This window comes from Epinephelus fuscoguttatus, linkage group LG19, assembly GCF_011397635.1.
Source record: "Epinephelus fuscoguttatus linkage group LG19, E.fuscoguttatus.final_Chr_v1".
Classification (NCBI taxonomy): Eukaryota; Metazoa; Chordata; class Actinopteri; order Perciformes; family Serranidae; genus Epinephelus; species Epinephelus fuscoguttatus.
In genome coordinates this window covers 20013597-20037102 of record NC_064770.1, presented here as the reverse complement: position 1 = coordinate 20037102, position 23506 = coordinate 20013597, and the positions used below count along the sequence as shown (strand labels likewise).

At 41.1% G+C, this 23506-nt stretch overlaps 1 protein-coding gene across 1 annotated transcript; it reads right to left on the bottom strand.

The window, feature by feature from the left end:
- Positions 1-1183: 1183 nt before the first annotated feature.
- On the bottom strand, positions 1184-7841 carry LOC125879769 (uncharacterized). Its single transcript, XM_049561836.1, has 16 exons — positions 7710-7841; positions 7394-7500; positions 7084-7212; positions 6909-6954; positions 6697-6774; positions 5369-5425; positions 5176-5248; positions 4966-5067; positions 4759-4830; positions 4591-4680; positions 4389-4475; positions 4190-4246; positions 4031-4087; positions 2889-2978; positions 2566-2641; positions 1184-2466 (listed from the first exon to the last, which is right to left on the bottom strand). Exons 1-16 carry the CDS (start codon positions 7798-7800, stop codon positions 2410-2412), a joined length of 1269 nt encoding a protein of 422 aa, XP_049417793.1. The 5' UTR covers positions 7801-7841; the 3' UTR covers positions 1184-2409.
- Positions 7842-23506: the final 15665 nt, after the last annotated feature.

Here is a 23506-nt window from a genome sequence, read left to right as displayed (position 1 = left end):
TGATCAACCAGAGATCAGTCAGGGATAACACGACTAAGTGTCTGGGTTGTTGGGGCCCACGTAGCTTCCTGTAAGCCACCTGATGTGGTGCTATCAGTATTCGCCTCCTGCTGAGTTTTGTTTCCTTGACTGCTCATAATACCGTTCACAGTGGAGTGTGATTGGTAACTAATTAGCCAATATCTAATTATTATGTGCATCCAAGCATAGAGGGTTCATCCATAATTACAGCTTCTCCCATGTACTTTCTTCCCTCCACGTTACACTGTGCGCTGCACATGCATCATGGCATGTGATGACCCACCCTCTACCCATCCACCCATCTGCCCAGCTCCTGCCTTGTCCCCTCAGTGGAACTCCCAGAGAGGGGACGCTCTGAGGCTTTGACCATTCAATCACCCTCTTTTCACTGGTGGTATACAGTAACGCTTTCACACACTGACATACCAAACATGAGCAACACAGCCTCTAACCTCCAACACACTCTCCTCTTGGTACTAAAAAAAAGGGGCTTTTTCAAGGTCATTGCACATTTAGGGGAGCTCAAAATAGAATCAGACATTGACTAACAGCAACTCTCAGCAGATCCCAAGAGATAGAGAAAGGGGATGGATTAAATTCAGCCTGAACCCCTGTGTGTTTGTGTGTAACTGTAATTACTACCATGCATCAAGCCACAGGGGCAACAAATCTTTTAAGTACTGTAACACACGTACATAACATTTAAATTACCAAATGATGCGAGCGTACCGCTCCTCTGTTGGTTTATTCATAAATCAGAGAGCTATATTAGAAGATACAGCCCAAAACATAGACACTGATTAGCATTAGCATAAAAGAATCACACCGTAGTCAATCAGAAGTACAATTAGGAGGGCTTGATTCATTAAAACAAAAGCATTTTTACCCTGCAGTGGTTGATCAGAGAAAACAGTATGGAAATCTATATTTTGTAGGTGTATGTATAATTCATTTTGAAGCTATTCTATCTGTAATAAATAAGCATTAATTGCGTTTGCATCACTTAACAAAAGCAATAAGAGGTGTAATTATGTGGCTTATGTGATCTTGGACTCATGACTATTTACTGCCCCCTTGTGGCGTAAAGCTGATACTCCAGGTTCACGTTTGCCTTCAATAGTTTGGAAACCAATGTAAAATGAGCAGGAAGTGAAATCCTGGATGAAGACAAGAGTTTATTTCAAATCTCTTGACAAGAATTTATCATTTTTTACATCATAGGTTATCATAAATCATAGATTTCAGGGGGCACAGGGGTCACATCCTCCTCAACATGTACTACGTGCATTTGTTCACCTCACCAATAAAAACATGAACATAGACATGGACTTTAATTTAAAATTTAAGGCATTTACACCATAAATCGATGCAGAACAGGCACAAATTGGTGCATAAAATAATCACCAGGAAATGAATTGTCCGATGCTCACAATTTTCTTGCAGAGGACCCTAAATCCCGCATGTGCCCCCACAATACTGAAACGAACCCTACTCCCTTGGTGTTTTATTATTATCTATATTTAAATTGAACAACTAAAAAGCAAAAGCAATGCAGCTAAACACAGGAGTTACATAATAATTTGCCAAAGCAGAGTGAATACATGCACTGTAGCTAACACAGAATAACTGATACAGGTTACACACACATGTTGCTAGATAACACAGAAATAACTAAATAAATGCAGACTTACTGTACTTATAATTGTTTGGATAAATGATAAAGTACATCAAGTCAACTCAAATAGAAAAAGAAAAAAATATATACATACTGCACATATGTATTTTGATCTCCAAACTGTACATACTAATAAGGTTATCTATTTAGTCCATAAAATGGATATATAATATATATTCTACCTGCTGCTCCTTCATTTATACTAGTACATCATCAAGCTGTCGCACAGCTGTGTATGTGGTACATTTTCTGACAGATTTTCGGACCACCCGATTCTTTGGTCAAGCCATGCACTTAAAATTCAATCTCCCATGTAAAGTAATAAGTGATCTGAGCCATCTGATTGGCAGATCAAATAAATGAATAGGCTCAAAACGCCGCATAGACAACACCAATTTCCATCGGGATTGTCTCATTTTTTTCTTTGATGCAAAACGTGTCGCTGAACAATTTGAAGATGTTGCAATTATATAAAATAAGGTACACAGGGGTTGGAAATAATGTGTCTTCTAATACTGTGAGAAAAGATAACTTGCTCATTAAGAGAGCAAAGCATCATGGGATGAAAATGATTATTTAAACAAAACGTTTTGGACTTGACCACAAAGGAGCTGTCAGTAAACGTACCACATACTCTATCTTGTATTTATGGTATATATAATATTAAAATAGATAATTATCATTATTATTATTATTATTATTATTATTATTATTCAGTTTATATGTTGACCACAGTTTTTGATCTTGGGTGTTGACTCCACGTCAGTGTCCTGCAGAAAACAAAACAATCGCCACATCAGAGCCAAACAACATAAAAAGAGCATTTTATCAGAAATAATAACTCATACACAGAAAGCTTCCTTACTTACCTGTGCACTAGAGCACCTGCTGACCTGGTCTGAAGCTGCGGCTCCACCTGTCATGTCAAAACCTTGGGAGGCAGCTCTGGAGACAGAAACAACAAGGAATGGAGACATGAGCCTCTGCACAGGAACAGCAAAGATCAGTTAATGCTCACTCTCTGAGCAGACGTTGGGCAGTTCATAAAGTTACTCCTGACAGCTGTCCAAACAGCAGCAACAGGCAAAGTGAAACAAAGTATTAAGGGAAGTTGGAGACTGACAAGCGACAGAGATTTCTCTGTGGGCTCAGTTATGAGTGCAGAGTGACAGAGAGCAAGAGGCAGTCTCACCCATGATCTGACAGCAGCGGCTGTACTTCCCTCCCGTGATCTTCACGACCATGACCACCATGAGTCCATCCACTGGGCTCCTCCATGATCCTGGGGAAGAATTCATAGCCATGATCAGCTAACAGACGGGCACAGACGGCATCAATCTATAGTTTGACTTGACTTTCCAGGATGAACTTGTTGGTTCCCCGCCTTTTTCCTTAAGGGAACCCTTATCTATCATTAAGTAAACTGATGACCCCTCACTCAGGGACATGTTTTATGAATATTTCACATTACATTCAATGCAGAATGATGACAGTAAAAAACAGGTGATAAACTGTACAATTAACCCAAACAGTGAATGCAATGATTGCAGGATGGCTGTTGTAAAACGAGCAATTTAAATGCATTTTGAGACAATTATTTCCTGTGAATGTTGCATCAGAGACGAGATTTCCTGATGTTTTAAGTAACTTTTTATACGGTTGTCTGTCAATATAACTCATGTTCAGGTCTGCCCTTATCTGAGATTTTTTTTGATAATCTAAACTTAAAAAAAAAGAAAAAAGATTTGAAACAAAAATAGTGCTGAGATATAGGCCTACTGTATTTTTTTTAAGGTTTCTTACACCCCTTAAATTCAAAAAGGCCTTGAAACACACTGTGAAGCTTTGGTGACCCCTAATGGAGGTCAGGACCCGCAGGTTAGAAACAACTGATTTAGGAAATAATAATTTTATCTGTCAGCCATATTATATGAAAATATTGTCCTTAGTTTTGCCACCTTGTGGAGTTTGGGTTTGGACATGCTGGTTTGCTGTTTAATGATAATTTTTACAAATTGATGCTGCATACTTTCATCTCTCTTCTTCCTTGCTTTCATTATATTTTATCACTTTGAATTTTTTTGTATTTTACTTTTTTCATAATTTGCATCCTAAATGAAGGCTAATATAACCTGTAGGTTGCTGTGAGGTAATTACATTTAATACAACAATAATTTTGTATTGAACAACTAGTTCTACTAAGAACTGATTAACCTATGTAGGCTATACATAATATACATTTATAATCACACACTCTAACATAACTTAAAAGAGTCATAAATGCAATGCAACTCTGTCACAGTTTGATATTTCCAGTTATCTCTACAGACTTACTGAACAACGTCCTTGTCTTTATTATAATGCACTCCTCCTGGATCGTCCCTCAAGCTCCTGAGGCAGACAGGTACAGTCATGGTAAATAATAGTGTTGATTGAATTAAAAAAAAAATCATAATAAACACACAGACAATACATCAAACACCAAAAGCTCACCTGTACATGGCTCGACGATTAGCGGCTCCGTTAACGTCAGGGGCACTTACGTCTCCACTGCAATACAAAGGCAAGATAAGAATGACACTGAATCTCTTCTGAGAGTTCTCATCCAATGCTTGCCCAGTTAAAGGGACATTTCACATAAATCCTCAAATGAAATTAGACACAAGCAAAACTAAACAATTCTCATTCTCACTTTTCAGCCAGCTCGGTTCTCCCGTTGCTCAAGTTGCGGTCCAGACTAACGGATTGAGGAGACGTGCCATCAGCGTTGAGATCAATACTATGGAGACAAAGGTAGCTTTTAGCAGATTACAGTCTAGACTTCCAATTGCTCTTTAAAAAGGCTAAAAGAGGTCAGAGTGGATCAAGATGTTTCATTGTTAACCCGGCCTAACCTGTGAACAAGCACATTTCCAAGTGTGTCATCATGCTCGTTATCATTTTCACCACATCCACGCGGACCAGAGGCAGACATTACACTCGTTCTATAATGACAAAGAAAGAATTGTTGTTTTGAGCTTCACGAATCTGTACTGAAAGTAGCTTTTGAATTTTTAGCTCACCTCTTAACACCATTCTGCTGAGTCCCTGAATCACCAGCTGTGACCTCCTGGATAGAGTCACATTCGGCAGCACTGAAAATGTCAAGTTAAAATGAGTTAAGTTTTTAACTTTAGGCAGGCAAAACTATTGACCAGCTGTGTGTTAATATAGTGCATTTATGTGTGCAGCAGTGGCAGCTGAAACATACGAGAAAAAATAAGACTGACCCAGTTTCTAGTTCCTCTTCTCTGTCTGCAGGGGAATTCTTTCTGAGACAACCGTCAGTCCATAGGTAACTTACAAGCTCAGGAACTGCGCCGTGCTGCTTCCTGACACGAGAGAAACAACAAACTTTTCTGAACCCACCCAAGACACATAACTAAATGTGCAAAATGACATTAACAATGGATTGTTATTACAAATAGAACAGAACTCACTTTTTCCATCGACTGTAACAGCAACAAAGCATCCCAACGATCACAAAGATCATGAGCACAAGTGGTACACCGACTGGACAACAGACAAATTGCCAAGATGTTATCAGTTAATTTACAGCAAATTAATTCACAGTATTGCCAGCATAAATGTTGTGAAGCACTTTGGTGTAACTCAGAATAAACATTCACTCACTGATGAGGTGCCGATACCGTGTTGGTGAATCATCGGGCTGAGGTCTTTTCAACTTCCCTGTTAAAGAAAAAGAGTCATGGGGCGTTGGTGGCTTAGTGGTAGAGCAGGCGCCCCATGTACAAGGCTGTTGCCGCAGCGGCCCGGGTTTGACAAAGAGTCACTTTTGAAATGTAATAGCTTGTAGATTACTAGATTAGAGGAGTAGCTCACAAATGGCTCAGTAACTTTCTTGAAAACAGACATCAATATGTACAAATAAACAATAATGAGTATGACGTGTTGAGGGTTACGTGTGGAGTTCCACAAGGGTCAGTGCTGGGTCCAAAATCGTTTATATTGTACATAAATGATATTTGAAATGCGTCCAAGTTGTTTAAGTTTGTTTTGTTTGTCGATGAGACAAATTTGTTTCCAGACTGTATGCAGAGGTTGTTTCAAATAAGAGAAGACCAAAACAAATGTAAAACAAAGATGTGTTTCAGAACGGGGAGTAAATTTGTGGTATGGGTTCGAAACAGAAATGAAAGTGAGTAATGCACACATTCGATTTTAAAAAAATATTGAAACACAAGATGATTAACAAATATAAAACTGAAGTATTAACACAAAAGTGTACATGAAATGTGTTTGGGATATTTGGGCAGACAATAGGCCTATATACTGGATATATACTTAGTCCTGTCAATTTCTTGTTGCTCTGTATAACTGAGCTGATAAAAACAATGAATGTTAAAAGGGTAGGTGTAATAACTATTTTAATTACGTCATCAAAGTACTTTTTTTTTTCCTTTTCTTTTCTTTTTTAAAGATTATTTTTGTGGGCTTTTGCCTTTAATGGATAGGACAGTGTGTGAAATGGGGAGACAGAGAGAGAGTGGGGACTGACACGCAGCAAAGGGTTGCAGGCCGGACTCGAACCCACGACCGCTGCAGTGAGGCAATGCCTCTGTACATGGGGCGCTGGCACTATCTACTACACTACCGATGCCCCCAAAGTACATTTAGTTACTTTTTGATCACCTCCTAACACTTTTTAAGTCTCTAAAAACATAAATCATGTCGACATTGACAGCCTTTTCAATGCTGGTAAACAAGCTTTACACTGTACAGTATAGTTTGAGCCCTCTTCTGATTTCAGGAGGAAAATATAGTTAAATTATTGTTGCTTAGACCAATGCGCATTGATCTGATTGTCAGATAAGAAGCAGTACAAAAAAAAAGACAGACAGAGAGAAGCAAACCAAAACAACATTCAAACTTTGAGCGCACGCTGCCAAATGAATGAAGCCTGTTTGGACGCAGACACAGCTCCCTGTAAGCCAACCTACCCTTGTTGGTGTTGCACTCAAATTTGTCCCAACTGCTTTGCTGAGCCGCATCCATTATATTGCCAAAAGAAGGCTTTCCTGTGTGGCGAAAAAAGATGCAAAGGAACAGAATTAATGTTGAAGTCTACCAAGAAGAATCTAATCAGATTTAACCCCCTTTATAATCACCAGCATTTTAGTAAATTATTATTTACAACATCTCTTTGCCTTACCAGTAATTTTATATTCCATACATGTCTCCTTCACACGCTTCTCTCCCTAAAAGCAAAATCAAAGTCAGTGTTGTGGGAGTGTTGAGTACGTATTTCACATTTACAACAAAATAAGTCAAAATTATTCAATTGATTCAATTGATTTATGTACATATTAAAAAGGGGGCAGACTCACATTAGGAAATATACATTTAACCTGCAGGTCCTGGCAGCCTCTTGTCACGACTGTATGGTTGTCAATGCTAATGGCTTCACGTGAACACTCAAAATTGTGATTGCCAAGCTCACGATAAGCAAATGGGGTCTGTTGGGAAAATAATAAACAGCTTACACTGACTGACTGCAGTTACGACAGCAACAAAAAACAGAGCTATTTGTTACTCAGTCTTAAAACTTTCACTTTCTCTTTTGCACCATGCCCTTCTCTCTGTCTCTTTCTTTCTTGAAAAAAACTGACCAAAGGACCACAAAGCAAATAAAATTACCTTATCATGATCCACAAAAATCTCACTATTCTCAGGACACTGATACGGGAACTCAAATCCATCATCAGTCTTAATGTGGTCGCAGGAAATGTTTCTCTGATGGCAGCCTGTGAGACAAATTTTTTTTTACAGTGTGTCATTATCTTTTAGCTCTATATAAACATCCTAAAATGTCATAAATGTAAAGGACAGCATAACCCTAACCCCAAAGACTCAAACAAACAGTCCGCTCACACTCCACTCCCAGAAGTAAAGAACAACCCTAAAAAACAGAAATAACTGAAGATAAACACATTTACAATGCTCCATGTCTTACCTTGTGTGTTAGTGATAAAGAAAAACACAATCAAAATACTAATTCGACACATTTGAACGGCCAAATCGTCGAATAAAAAAGGAGAGGACATACTGCGTAGTTTGACTTGACCGAGCTGAGTGTGGAATTTGAAACAGGAAGTACCAGGAGAAGAAGAATAACGTCATGCAAGAGTACAGGTCCTCCCCTTGTCTTATAGTAATGAGATTTGAAATTAGTTTCAAGAGAAGTTTTCCTCATATATATATCAAACTCAATTTATTCAGTATTGTCCACAGTCTTTTATGTATTGTCTTTGTTGTGCTCATAGTTTAGTCCCTCATCTCATCAACAATGAATTAACACTGAAGTATTAAAAGCAGGATATGTGGGACAGTGCTAGGGTTTAATGTCAAATTATTCTGAGTTATGAATTATTCTTTAAGTATATGACCTTGTAACTTGTCAGCTGAGTTACAATGTCAAAACAGTAGTTTGTAGTTTTTCACAACGAACACAAGGGGAGGCACTTGTCCTATGGGACAGAGACGCACTTTGAACTGACTGCCCTCTTCAGACTGTTGTGAAGAAACTCCGAATCACGACAGGGTTTTGATTTGAATCTAAATAGAGCATAATGAAAGAGAAGTGTCATTAGATAAGCACATCCTGTGGCCCAGTATGGATTCTGCACTGTGGCAGGATGTTTTTTACCACTCAGGTGGTTGCATTTGTATTTATGTATGTTAACATTTGTCTTGTGTATACTCCCCCGTTGTCTTTGGAGATGGGTCGTGGACAGAGGACGGCAGAGAACAGAGGCCACTGGCTACTCAAAGAGGCCTCTGTCATTTCCCTCTCACACACATAGACACGCACAAACACACAGTGCAAGGATAAAGCAGAGGCCGCCATGCTGCAGCATGCCTCATTTACACTGCATCCTCTCTGGTCCACCGAGAAAACACAGACCATCGTCTGTGTCACTCAATATGGGTCCCTCTCTATCTCTTCGACTTTAGTCTACTTCCTCCCTGTCCCTCTTTGCCCTTCCCTGTCTCTCTTACAGTGCGATAGTCTACCAGCATAGTGAGCAGAAAAAGTGCCTCCAAAACACACGCTCAAGTTTCCACCATAAACATAATTAACACGTTGGCTTGATATGGGAGTAGATATTGAGGCCAAGCTGATTTACTTATTAGCCAATGTGGTGTAACTAACCAGTTTAACTTTGGATCATTCTCTATAGCTTCATCACATTTTGAGGGGGCCGTATTGAATAAAATTGACAGCATCACAACAGGCATGAATGAAGGAGTAAATGGACTTGGCTCAGCTCGCCCTGTTGGGACGCTTTGTGGAAGTGGACTTGTCCAATCATCTGATCCATTTTCCATAGATATCAAGTGACAGTGGGAGGCTTGGATATATCCTACCATCCATCTCCATATCCACAGAGCCCCTGCATAAACAGAGGAGAGGAGCGATGACGCAGGACAGGCTGAAAACACACACAAAGCTCTGAACATGCATGTCCCACGGCCCACACTCCCACAAACACTGTGCGTCCAGTTCTGAAAGGAGGAGTAAATTCCAGCCAGTCTAAACAGGACTTTTAGGGTAAATAATTACAATTCTGCTGCTTTTGAGTCCTCTCCCCATCTGTCTCAACTCTTCCCTTCTTGTTCCACTCATAAGAGCGGCGATGAGAGATAAACAGCTCTCTTCCCGTCTCACTGCCACCCCCTCAATCCCTCATTCTCTGTCCATGTGGATGCGGGCAATGCTCTAAGGGCTTGAAAGGTAGACACTTTTGGCTCTGGTATTTGGAATTTTACAAACAAAAGAAGGACAATAGGAGGAAATGATCCCCCATAAAGTCTATACAGTTCACCATTATGAAGCCCAGTTTAAAACAAAAACTGGGTGCACCATTCAGAGCGTGTGAGTTGTGGAGTCAAAGCTGAGGCAAAGCAACACCCCGAGAATCCTGAGTAGCTCTGAAACAATAGTTCTGGCTGCCCAGAACCCTGCTTGGCTTGAGTTCGAGTAGCTCCACAACCCAGTACAGAGTCGACCGCAACCAAAACAGCATATAGAAGCCAGGAGTGACTCCTTTTAAGAAAACAGTATCATGTTCACACCCTGACGGTGAGTATTTTAGACTTTCTTTTTAGATAACAAATGTTCTAGTTGTATTATTCATGCAGAGAGCAACACCACAGGCAATTACATGGCATTTTCCCTGAACCCCAACCTTAGAAGTGATTGAACCGTGGCTAGGAAAAGCATCAAGTCACTAGGGGTGCTTTCAAGTAAAATGGTAATAAGCATAATCCCTCACTCTGAGTGCAAGACCAAAGGAGCAGTGAGTTTAGAGAACGGCAAATCGTGCTGGGACTGTAACAGACACTTTGGTCTGTCCATTCGGCTCAGTATGAAGCCTGAAACCCCCACTGGCGCAGGTTGGATATCACATAGGGACATCTACACACTGCCAGCACAGGAAGCACACCAACGCCAACACACTCTGACATTCTTACTCACATATAATGATGGGCAGACCAAGTCTTTTCACATTATTGGTTGCTCTGAATAGACAAATGTAAATATATCAAACCTATGGATGGATTACTGAACGGGCATACCAGGAACAGGCCCTGGGGCCCAAAGTGTGAAGGGGCCCCCTTGCTTTTACCAGCATAATTTCCCTCAAATTAACATGTACCAACCAGGGAGAGACCCAACATGAACACAAAGAGACACAAAATACCACAGAGACATCAAATAACCACAGAGAGACACAAAAAGACAACAGAGACAAAAACCGACCAAAAAAGACGACAAATGATGACAACGTGAAACAAAACCACAAAAAGCTGCCATATCACCACAAAGTCTGTGGGTCTTGCTCCAATGTATGAGGAGTGGTGGGGCCTTTGCATATCTGTACTCAAGGGCCTACTGTCTAATAATCTGCCCATGACCAAACCTTTCCAGTTTTGATACTTTTTGTATATATGCAGTTTCTCTGTGACACCCCGTTATAGTACATACATGACTGACAGCTAGTGCCGCCTGCCCCACAAATCTTCTCTTCAATGCCTACCAGTCTGCATTAATAAAGATAAAGTATTTATTTTAATGCACTTGTTACAGAATTGTCACTGACCAATGATCTGTCTTCTTTTAGGGGCAAGTAGCAGACGTCCCACTCATCTCCACAGCCTTGTGCTTCATCAGTGGTGTCAGACTACTGCTGTTTATGATCAACATGTTGCTTAAACGCTCTGAGCAATCAAATACAACACATCTTCTCTGTAGCGCCCATGTTGTTTCTAGACGTAGCTACCTTAACGTCACCCATTGGTTTGTGGTCTCCCATTTGGAATCCTTGAGTTCTGCAATTTAGCCATTACCTTTTTTTTTTTTTTTTTTTTTTGAGCCAAAGGTGGCCATATTTGGACAGGAGGCTGGAGCTGTGGAGGAGCAAGGGGTGGATCGGACTCATAGACTGTGGTGATGCCTCTCAAACAGCCTGTCGCGCCTTTAATTATGCGTAACTTTAAGCCTTAAAAAAACATAGATCCCAACAGACAGCAGTTGTCATGAATGAAGACGTTAGCTATAAAGACCAAAATCGTTTTTGTACCAGGCTGTTTTCTGGAGTCAGCCTCAAATTACTCATGCAATGCTCATGAAGACATTAAAGCCAAGAGAACGGCCATCCAAGGAGCATGTGAATGCACCATTGGCCTTGGCTGATGGCAGTCTAGAGTGGAGTCAAACTTAATAGGTTACATTACGCCACTTTATGGATTCATGAGTGCTCGCACGACCTGGTGCATACCTGACACTATGAAGAGTTGTTCAAAAAGATTTGCTCGTTCATTTTCACCCATCACTTCTCACATGTAGAGAAATATGAACACACTAATCACATTCATGTGGGTCTCACCCAGCTCACCCATTGGATAGTGCTGTGCTCTGTAATACAAGAGCATGTATAATCATGCTATGCGGTTACATTATGGAACATACATACCAAAGAAATGAACAGCTAATATACGTGAATTAGCAAGTCTGAAAGAATATTCCTCATGAGAGCTAGGAGTGGAGGCGTCATGGGAATATATATGAATATATGAAGTCACAGGGCCTCACACAATAACATGCACACCCACACCCCACCCACACCTCCTGCACGCATATTAAAGCCCCTCCATCGCAGCCAACTCTCCCCCTCATTTCCAAAAAACCACAGCTCCCCTTTACAGAGCTTGGTTAGCCTGGGCACAGCAACCTGATCCTGCTGAGAAAGTCTTATAAAAAAGGACGCAAATAAAACAACCCAATCAAAAACACCTCTCCTCCACAGAGCCAAACATGAAAGATTTCTGCACAGAGACCAACCCCTGCCTTAGGGCCGATCAGTGGTTAAATATAAAGGCTTGGAGAGGCTGCGTCTTATACATTAGGCCCAAACTTCCACGTCAGAGCACTGCACAGTCTAATGCACAGCAGCTCTTATTCACATGGTGCTGAGGCACATGTTGTGCAATATCAGAGAGCAACTTGGACAGCCCCTATTAATCTGTTTTCCAGCTCAATCTCCTGAGAGGGATCTCTGTCAGAAAACAAACCTCTCTGTTTGAAGCGTGGCCTCCAGTTAAACTTCTGCCTTTCTCTGTACGTTTTGCTCTCCTCACTCGGTTTTCTCTCCCACTTTCCTTCTCACTCTACTTTTCTTCCCCTGCCATCTCTTCCTCCCTCGCTCTGCTCTCCTTCAACATCGTCCCCCCCCCTTGTGTTTCTTTTCTTTACTCTCTTCATTTCTTTCTCCCCCTGTGCTTCGCTGCTGGCGTACGTCTCAGTATTTGGCCAGGCGAACCCAGGGCGAGCGTGTCTTGTTACAGCAGTCCAGGCCCTCTGATAAAGCCCTGCATTGTGAAGGATAATCCCTCAGAAACAATCAGAATTTTTATACCATGCCCTCTGTTATTTCTGTAGCCTCACACGTAAAAATGCAAGCAGCGCGCGCACACACATACGCCACCATTTGTTCTCACACACAAAACAAGTACATGTACAAGCAGTGGCATGCACTGCACACTAAGTGGGCTCATGAGAAAGTATGCAAGAAGTTCACATCAAATTAATTTGGTTAATATGAGCTCCTCTCTGTGCACACTGCCTTCTGTCACTCACAGTGAAAAGACTGTCTCACCTACAGCTATGATAGCATGACTGGAGATTTAGGGGACAGGGATTTGTAAATGGGGAGTTGCTGCAGCGCTGTAAAATGTCAGTTAAGTCAGTATGTCTATCACTGTCATGTTTTGTTAAGACAGCCCTTCTGTAGCTGTTCACACTTGGCTGAGCCCTATTGTTAAATAAACAAAGCCCTGTGTTTGGTTGCGCTGCGGATCAGTGAGGCGATCAGGCACTCACCTGAAAAATTGGAGAGAGGAGAAAGGAGAGCAGAGCAGGAGAGCAGCACACTGCAAGAAATGGACAAAAACAACTTCAAACTTCATTGAATTGGATGCAAAAATGGGCCATTTTTACCGCAGACATTTCTGACATGCCAACGGTTGTGAGCCATTTAGGTCTTCCAGTCCCAGGACCCTGGTGACTTTCCTGGGACACTTAAGAAGGGCTGTTTGATTTGATTTGGACATAATCAGAACATTCTTACCATGTACTCTTACTGCTTTGGGTCTGTGCGTACATATCTATATGTAATGGATTTGCACCTTATTTGCACTCCCCATGTTGTGCAGCAATGGGATAAATGTTTATCTTCTTGTGTGTGACATTTCATTCTCCAGTCTATGATGTGAGGCTGCTGACCACTCAGCTGATTACTAGTACCAAAATATTTGCATTTCCATTCAGGTTCAGGTAATGTTAACCATATGAACAATTTGCATTTGTATTTGTCGATATAACTACCTTCTATTTGCATTTTTTTGTTTTCCAGTCCTCCAATATCTGGAGGGGATTATGCCTTTAATTATGTGTGCATGTGTATGTGTATTTGTTTGTCCACAGCTAATCTTGCAAACTACTGGACCAATCAGCCTCATATTTTGTGTGCACATTCATGACTGTACGCTCAAGGATATCTTATGGTTGCGGTGACTCTCAATTGTTGAAAAAAAAAAAAAACAGTTTTATTGACTGTTTTTTCTACCATTATTAACCACTGACTCCTTACTCCTCTTAACCAACCGGTGGGGGGGTGCATATTTTCCGGAAACTGTCTGACAACAACAAGCCTTGCTGACATTTTGGTCCATATCGTAGCTCAAAAACTGACATCCATAGAAAAGTTTGGTCTCATGTTCAATCGGAGTATCTGCAGATTAATTCTATACCTGATATGTTATGATCCACTAAAATCTTGACAGGTAAAGAGCCGGGCGGGACAGTTCCACCAGTCACAGCTTTCCACAGTCAGCCGACCCGGTTTTCTTCCATCCACCACACAGTGTCATACCACTAAGCATTTCAGAGGCTAAACATTTTGTTTGACGGATTTTGAAGACTTGCTGATTTTGGCGATTTGGTCATTTTACTTGATATATGTGCTTCTAAAATAAGTAAATAGGAGGACTTTATCAGCCCATAGGAAGCTTCTGAAACACGTTGCAGCGTGTCTGCCGGAATTGCAAGAATTGTCTACAGTGGCTGCAATCAGCTCGGGTGGCTGCCTGGCATAAATGTTTTTACTTTTTGTCACCTTTGTTAGACTGCAAGTTACTGGCTATGTTGCCATATGCACAATCTGAATTTGTATTTGTTCATATATTTACCTTCAATTTGTATTTTATACCATCCATCATATTAATCATCCTGTTTTTACATGTTAATTTAATCACCTTACATTTATCTACTGCAGTGGAAGCTCTCTGCAGTCGTCCTGGTGTCACCAGGACAACTACAAGTCTAGTCTAGACTAGCATTTCACTGCTGTGTTTGTTTTTGTTCTTGTGTTATTAAGCTTATGTTTTTATTCTTTATCCCAATGTATCAAAACGGTTCATTTAAAACAGCTGATTTGCACTGTTGACAAGTTAAGCTACATTCCTTTTCTTAATTTTCGAGACATGGTACTGACTTGTGGAGCTTTTTTTACTGCAGTATGCAAGCTCTAGCTGAAGACAGCTGTTCATTGTCTAGACAGGTAGATACCTCTGTGGTTCCAGGTCTGGGATCGTCTCCCTGTCCCTGCCATCATTCCTCATCTCCCAACAGGAGGTTTCCCTCACCAGCTTTTCCACTGCGGGCATCGTCTGTCACCACAACCAAGGGGAAGGAGAAACATAATTACAGGACAGAGGTAACCACAACTCAGCCCCCAAGGTTAGCACTAATAACAATGGTTGCCAGCAGCGGTGACTGTCAGACTGACATTGTTCAAAAATTACAGCAAATGACTGTAAACAGTAAAAGCTGCTGTAGTCCACCTGTTCACATATAGTGCCAGGAACAGTTATTTTAAGAGCTATGAAGAGACAAGATATAAAGGTAGAAAAGACAAACGTGGGCAGCAGATATAATAATGATTTATTACTGTTATCTTCAACAACAGTAATAATGATTTATTACTGTTGTTGAAGATAATATCTGCTACTTACTGTGCTGTACTTACTGCCCTCTATCTACCAATTACACACGCTCTCCTTGGCAAGTGATGTTAGTGGATCAGCATTACACACACAAATTACTCACTAGCTCACCTCATTCATAACTAGGAATTACAGGAATATTGGCAGGTGTCTGCTGTGGGAATACTCATTAAACTGTCGGTTCTAAGCTATCATCACAGCTACATTCAGAGGAACGTAGATGAAAAGATCTATACATACGCGCACAGCAGCAGAAGCAGAGAGGCCTGCACTGTATTTAAGTTTCCTGGGCTGCAATATGCACATTTCACTGGCTCTGTGATGTACTGTAGTGTTCTTAGTGTGACCTCAACACCTCTTTAATCCTACGTGTTATTCTCAGAGAGGAATGTAATGAGGAGCAGTGCTGCATCCACCTCACTATCACATACATGCCCTGCATCATGCTCTGGCACATACACCACTTTACTTCCCAACACAGATCCTCACTCTTACACACACACTTGCACCATCTTATGAGCCTACTCACCTTGGCAAATGGCCTTAAACACCAAGAAGAAGACAGGGTAGCTAATTAGATAATTGATGGCAAATTTACTATCACTTTAGCAAAACAAGGTCAATGCTAAACTGAGACTGTGAGGCTTTGGCTGAACAGTGGCCACTGTGACCACAAGTGGTATTACAGGAAAATGGCACATTGGATTTCACTGTATCTGTTTTACATTTGTGATGAAAACACTGAAATGTTTTCTTGTGACAAGCAGTGGTGGAATGTAACTGAGTACTCAAGTACGGTACTTAAGGACAATTTTGAGGTATGTGTACTTTACTTGTTTATTTTAATTTCATGCTTGTATATGCCTCTACTGTCCTGCTATGTGATGACGGGCAACAACACACTGTTGTCCAAAAATAATCATCAGCAAATATGATCATAACCATAAATTAACATAACAAATTGTCATTATTATTACTACTGGTTCCAGTGTTACGGTCACTCTTCCAGGACAGACAGACCATGAATTGTGGTTGTTTGTTAGCAAAATACAATACGTAGAAATGGAATGCCAGGATGAGACATCACATCTTGTGGTGTTTCATCCCAAACGCACAAAAGCATCAAACCTCTTCAAGTATGTAGCTGTGGTCTGACTTACTTGTGATGTCTGTCTGTCCTGAAAGAGGGATCATTGCTTAATTGCTCTTCCTGAGGTTTCTACCATTCTTTTCCCTGCTAAAGTTTTTTCCTTTTCTGTTGTGAAGGTCCAAGGACAGAGGACAGAGATGTCATATGCTCTCTGTAAAATTATGATTTGTGATATGGGGCTTCATAGAAACAATTGAAATTGAAATCGAAAAAATTATAAAGAAAATGTCACTGCGTAACATATCCTAAAAAGTCATAATGGGTCACTTTCTTGTGCAACCCTCAATCACATGCTGGTTCCTTAAAATGGCACTTAGTCATCAAAATTTTGGAACCCAGTTGGCCACTAACATATTTAAATGCTGATATTTAATTGAATTTAGGTTGTGACTTTGGGTGACCAAAATTTAGTGTCAGGAAAATGTTTAATGCCAAAATCACTTGATATAGAATGATGTTGGTAACCACAGTCCAATGTCTTCCAAACACCTCATGCCAATGTCACCTTGAGCTGGAATGTCAGCATTTAGTTATATGATATGGAGAACCCCAAATCTGCAAAATGTCATAATGTTAACATCCACAACGTGTGAAATTTTAACATCATTAGACATTTAAAATATCGTCAACCTGAATTTTCATTCCAACCAAAATTTGATGTCTGTGCTGCATAAGAGTCCAAGGTCTTCCTGACGTCACTGTAACATCCGATGCCAGCAGAGGGTGTAGACTAAAATGGGATTTATACTTGAGTGTCAGCTCTATACAGAGCCCACAGTGTAGCCTACACACATGGCTAAGCCATCGTGAGCATTTATACTTGTTTAGTGGTGTGTCTTTGTCAGACAAAGCACTTGTCTTTTGCTAGACACATTTTCCACACAAACACAACATGCTAACGTTTTTAGCACAAGCCTATGCCATTTTACATTGTATAAATTAGCCTAATGGCTAGCAGACTTTTCCTCTACTCATATGAAACCAGGGACAATGGAAACATCTAACAAAGGTAACGTTACAAAATTCGATTCCATTACAACTCACAAGATTCACTGACAAAACAATTGTCTTATACTAAACACGTTTTCCAAACAAATATAACATGCTGACATTATTAGCACAAGCCTATGGCATTTTACACTGTATAAATTAGCCTAGCGAACAGTGGAGATTTTCTTCACTCATATGAAGCCAGGTTAAATCACACACATGACTTAAAATGTTTTACTGTCTTCACAATTTATTGTTTCTTATCTGTGAAATTGAAGTAAATAAAAAGTTTCCACGATGTGTAGTTACATTTCTGGGGAGGTGCACGTCAGGCTACAGCATAGGGTACACCGTACGTTGATTCCACACAGAAGTGTAAATTCCGCTTAAAAGAATTGTAACAGAACGATAAGAAGAGAAAAGTCATTGAGTCAGTAAACAAACTGAGTTATTCAGCAATATCTATCTAAAGTTCCCTATATTAGCTGCAGAAAGCTAATGGTCATAACAGACCAAGTGATAATCTGGCCATGAAACTCTTGAGAGTATTATATAGAGTGCATTAAGTTGTTTTTCAGTATCACACACAGTTATATTGTATTTCACATGCATACGCATACTTTTTCTCACACAAACTCATTCTGTCTCACATATAATACCACACTGTCCACTTACACCATTATATTATGCACACACCACTATTTTCTCTCACACAAACACTGTCATTCTTTCCCTTTCTCTTTCTCTTTGACAGACTGTAATCCCACCCACACACACACACAATAATCCTCTTTTATATACAACATCAATATTTCTCCTGCAGATGTGTTCTCATATTTATTACAATGGAGGGTAAAATGGTGTATGCAGGAGAGTATGATAGAGTGCGGAGGAGACTGTAGTGGTGAGAATATAATGGTATGTGAAAGGGAAATTTGTGGCCTAAACAACCCCCAGATGCAGGTATGTGTACGCTTACTCATATTTAATGCATAAACATGCAGTCTTGTGGTCAAAAACACAGATAAAACATACACACAATACACGACTGAAGACACAGGCATACACTCTCCCAAACTGTTTTATACAAACAGAGGATGTGTTTTTGCTTGTGAGATCATCTCCTCAGAGCTATAGCTATAGAGTGCTGAGGTCACTTGTGTACATCTAACTTTATGAGGTTCGCTTGAGTAATGTGCTGTGGTTTGCTCAAGTGATGAATGAGCTGTTTTCATGATTCCCCGGATTGTATTAACATGGGCTGAGTGTCATGTCACTATTACATTGCCGCTACATGTGAATGTGTGTGTTGCAGGAGGCTCAGCATGTTGACCTTGGAACCCAGGATCGTCCTCCCACCTCTCCGCTGCAGTCGTCACTGACACCTAACTATTGTTTTTATTCCCATGATCTTGTTTTTGCATTCCAGTCTGCCCTCAGCAGCCTGCAGCTTATGGAACAAACATGAACACACACACACACACACACACACACACACACACACACACACACACACTAGACATCTCTCATCCTTCAGCCCACACAATATAAACAAAGTGGTTTGGTATCTCTATTGACAACGTGCCTTGTCTAGGTTCTGCTAGATAAGCTTGTTTTATTGAAGAGTGTTATCTCAAAGTCGAACTCGCTTGTTGAGATTCTGGGTCAAATCTGTGCTTGTCAGACTATTTGAATGTGTTTACTTCTGGTTTGTTTTACAGGTGACAGAGGGGGAGAGTAAGAGCTGCATCACTGATGGAAAACACCTTGTGCCCAACAGAGAGAAGCTGCAGGTAGCTAAGGTCACCCTTCCCCAAAACAGTCAGCTTGACACTAAAATAAACACAGCACACATTGTGGCGCCAAGTCTTATCAGGTAACCTTTTCCATTGTGTTGTGCTTTCGTAACACCTCACCCCTGCAAAGACAGCGATATAACTTCTAAGATGATAAACAGTGGCATGTTTTCTGCTCAATTTGCTGTTTGTCATAACCGGCTATACGAGGCTACTGAGAAGATACTGCAGTTGGGAGAAATGTCCCTCAGGGGCTTTCTACCAGAAAGGGATATCTTGTTAAGGAAAAAATGTGTGGTTTTGGGTTAAAATGAATAGATTTCTGGCAGAAAGGGCATTCTGGGAAGAGCCTACAAGGAAAACTTCTCCCATGTGCAAAAAGATCTTCAGCAATCTTCACCTAATGAGAAGTGTGTTGGATTCCTGGTTAGAATTCCCTCAGTGTTCCAGTTGTTTTTACCAGGAGCCAAAACATCCGCAGAGTTCTCTTCCTTTCCAAAACAAACTGACCCTCCGATAAAACAGACAAAACACCAAATAAATTAGTTTCATGTTCCAAATCAGTGTTCCTCCGACACTGTTTGGCATGTCACAGACGGGCCACAAGCCCACCTTTACTCTCACATAACTTAAAATCCAGATGTGGGGGGGGTTTGTACCAGGAGCCAAATTATCCACAGAGGTCTCTTCCTCTCCAAAACAAATGGACTTGGTGATTTAAACCGGAAAAAATCACTGAATAAGGCCGTTTCACATTACAAATCATTGTTTTTCTGACACTGTTTGGCTCATCCTGGAGGGCTGTTAACTATGGTGGCCAACACGACAACACAAATGGCCCTGTCAGTGTTTTGTTTGTCCGTTGTGGGCTACTGTAGAAACATGGCAATCTCCAGGGTTGAGGACCCTTTTCCTAAGTATATAAATGGCTCATTCCATGGTCACGAAACCACAATGATTCTTATTTTCAGGTGATTACATGCTAAAGAAAACATACTTAATATATTATATTCCATTTCTGCCAATATATCTCTCTAAACCCTGCACACTGGACCTTTAAATATTTTTTTCTCAATGAAATGTTCAGCCTTGAGCAGTCATAAAATGTTTGGTTGTTAATCTAAAAACCTGACAGGAGATAAGAAAAGTGTTTACTCTAAAGGGATGCTACTGTGATTTGTGTAACAGAGACAATTCTGAGAATTTCTCTTCCAGGGATGTACTTCATCACACTGTCAAACATGTTCACACAGTGACCGACTCAAATGTGAGTCTCTCACTCTGTCTACAATTTATTATCAAGTCATATAAGCTTCAAAAGTATACGTGCATATCAGTGTATAAACACTATGCAGCTCCAGCTGACCAGGAGAGCAGGGCGGTGGAGTAGGGCCTACCTTGCTGTCTCGATTTGCTAAGAGATGCTATCCTCATCAGATAGCATGTTAACTATCTTATCTGTACATGCCATATGTGCCGGACTGATAAATTAGGCATGCGTTTGCTGCTGCGTATGTGAGGAAATGCACATCACATGAATGCTCCAACATCACACAAGATTTCCACATTTGGCAGTGATTGCGGTGCTGCTATCCACCTGTAGTTCCCATCAGCTCTTTGTACTTCAGTTTTTGTGGGTTGATCTCTTTGCTTCATTCAATGAGCCTGCGTGGCTTATTGAAACATCCTAATCCCTGGAGAGCAGAGAGAGAGGGAGAGAAGACAGGGGGAGCAAGATTTATCTAAGCAGGAACATGCAAACTAATGCCTTTCACAGACTCATATTGGGACACAATGTGCCCACTTGCAGTCCTAATGGCTGCAGCTAGTGTATTCACTGAGTAATTACTATGGGAGATCCAGAAATATGCATAGCAGTTCAGGCTGGGGGAGCAAGCCTGAACTTGAGCATACTAAAGAGCCCATTAATCCTTTTTAATTCTATTAAGAATTGGACTACAGCTGGATAAGAGGCCAGCAGAGTTCCAGAGACTACGTGTGAAATGCCTTGGAGACCCACAGCGAAAAGCTCTTACTTAACAAAAATTCATTTGCGAGGAAATTTCTTTTCCTCTTCAATTCACAGCCATGAGCAGCATTTATTTGGCAGTAAACAAAGATAAGTTGCATTTTGTGATGACTGTGAAGAGGTGAGTCTTACATCTCCATTAAAAGACTATTTCATTACTTCAAACTGGGGCAGAGTTTCACAAATGGAATTTGGCTGAGCTGCGAGTTCCTTGATGATGCTATCAGAGCCAGACTAAAAAACGTGATACAGGTGTCCTTTCCACAGCCAGGAAGAGATACACAGGTGAGCTACGTGCCTTCCACCACACACTTATCTGTGTGTTGATTGGGTTCAGCATCCGCCCTGCTATTTTTGTACCTGTCCAATTTAGAAACAAAATCATAATCTTATCAAGGAATTCCCCAAAGTTAAGTACGACAGAGCAGTTGGCCATGCCCTCATCTAATACAGTCACTGGCCTCCCAGCTGGCATCCCCTGGCAAAAATAATCGGAGGCTGACACTACTGTCTTTAAGGGCCCTGACACACCATGCCAACAGCCAACTGTTGGTCAGTGGTGGCTGTCGATGGAGCGTCTGTTGCTCTAGTTTTTGGGGTTTGTCCCGCACTATTGGCACTAGTTGGACCTTGTTGTTTTTTTTCAGCCAATTCAGCCAGTTGAATCAGCATATTTTAGCCACTGAGCTCTTCAGCAGAAACAGTACCTAACTCTTTGTGTTACTGTTCGCAAGCGCACGGTAAATATCATGTGGTCTTTCAACATCAATTGTGTTGTTAACGTGCTAAATGGCTGACTAGCCTCTTGAAACTGCCCTGTCGGTCTTCCGCTTCCCCTTTTTGACTGATGAAGACAGACTACCACCACCTGCTGGTATGGAGAGTTATTGCCTCACAGGCAGGCACAGAACATATGTGGTAGTTGGCTGTAATACTGTATGTTCAACTTTTTGGCCAAGACACAGACGAAGTGAGGCAGCGCAACAGTTGTCCTTCGTCGCTACTAATTCTTTCATGGCGGTTTGGTTAGTCTGGTCCTTTAGAGCAGTGGTTCCCAACTGGTCCAGCCCTGAGGTCCAGATTTCTCCTTAGTCGCTAGTTCAAGGTCCACGCAGCCTAATACATTAAGCATCATACTTGTGTTTGGCCATATTGTACTTCAAAATAAAAGTTCTGTGTGTTTTTTTTACAAACATGACACATTTTCAGGTCACTTGTGGTCCACTTAGAATGGACTCATGACACACTTTTGGACCACGACTCACCAGTTGGGAACCACTGATTTAGAGGCTGTGGCACGTTCATTTTTTATGCAAGGTGTTGGGCGATGGGGTGGTAGTATCTTGTAAATCTAGACAATCTAAGGCCTGTTGGTACCAGCATGCTGGCATAGCTTGTCAAGAAGGGGGCTAAATGATGCTAGTTAGGCAAAATGTTGCAAAGGAACTACTGGCATGGCCATAATCAAAGGGGAGCCCTTCTGTGTGGAGTTTGCATGTTCTCCCCCGTGTCAGCGTAGGATTTCTCCAGGTACTCTGACTTCCTCCCACAGTCCAAAGACATGCAGGTTAATTGGTGACTCTAAATTGGCCGTAGGCATGAATGGTTGTCTGTCTCTATGTGTCAACCCTGCGATAGTCTGGCGACCTGTCCAGGGTGTACCCCGCCTCTCACCCAGTGACAGCTGGGATAGGCTCCAGTTTTTGAAGGCTTGTTACTAGTAACTGTTTTCTTCCTTACAATCAATGTGCTCCTTCTAATGAAAGCTTTATATTTTTCTTTTTGAGGAAAAGGGGCTACAAGCCAACTTGAAAAACAGTGAATCACCACACCTGTATAAACAGGATTGTTATGGAGCTCAAACTGTACTGATATTAACACAGCTTTCATCTAGCCCATGCACTTCAACAGACAACTGAATTCCCGTAATTCAGTTATGACTTTTGGTTTTGGTTTGCCACCCAAAGATTCTCAATGACCCCATCTGGCCATCCCTATCAAACATTTCTGGGAGCTCCCCTGTGAGGAGGTGGGAGAGAGTGGATTTAGTTTTCTGTCACAGAGAGGCATGTGGACAGTAATAGCTTTCACCTGTTGAGATAAGAGTTCAAACACCCCCCTCCATTCTAAATGACCACAGTGCCAGGCTACCATTCCTACCGTGTGTGCAGAGTCACTGCAGTGTAAATACTGAGGCCCTTCTGCCTGGACCTCAGTAA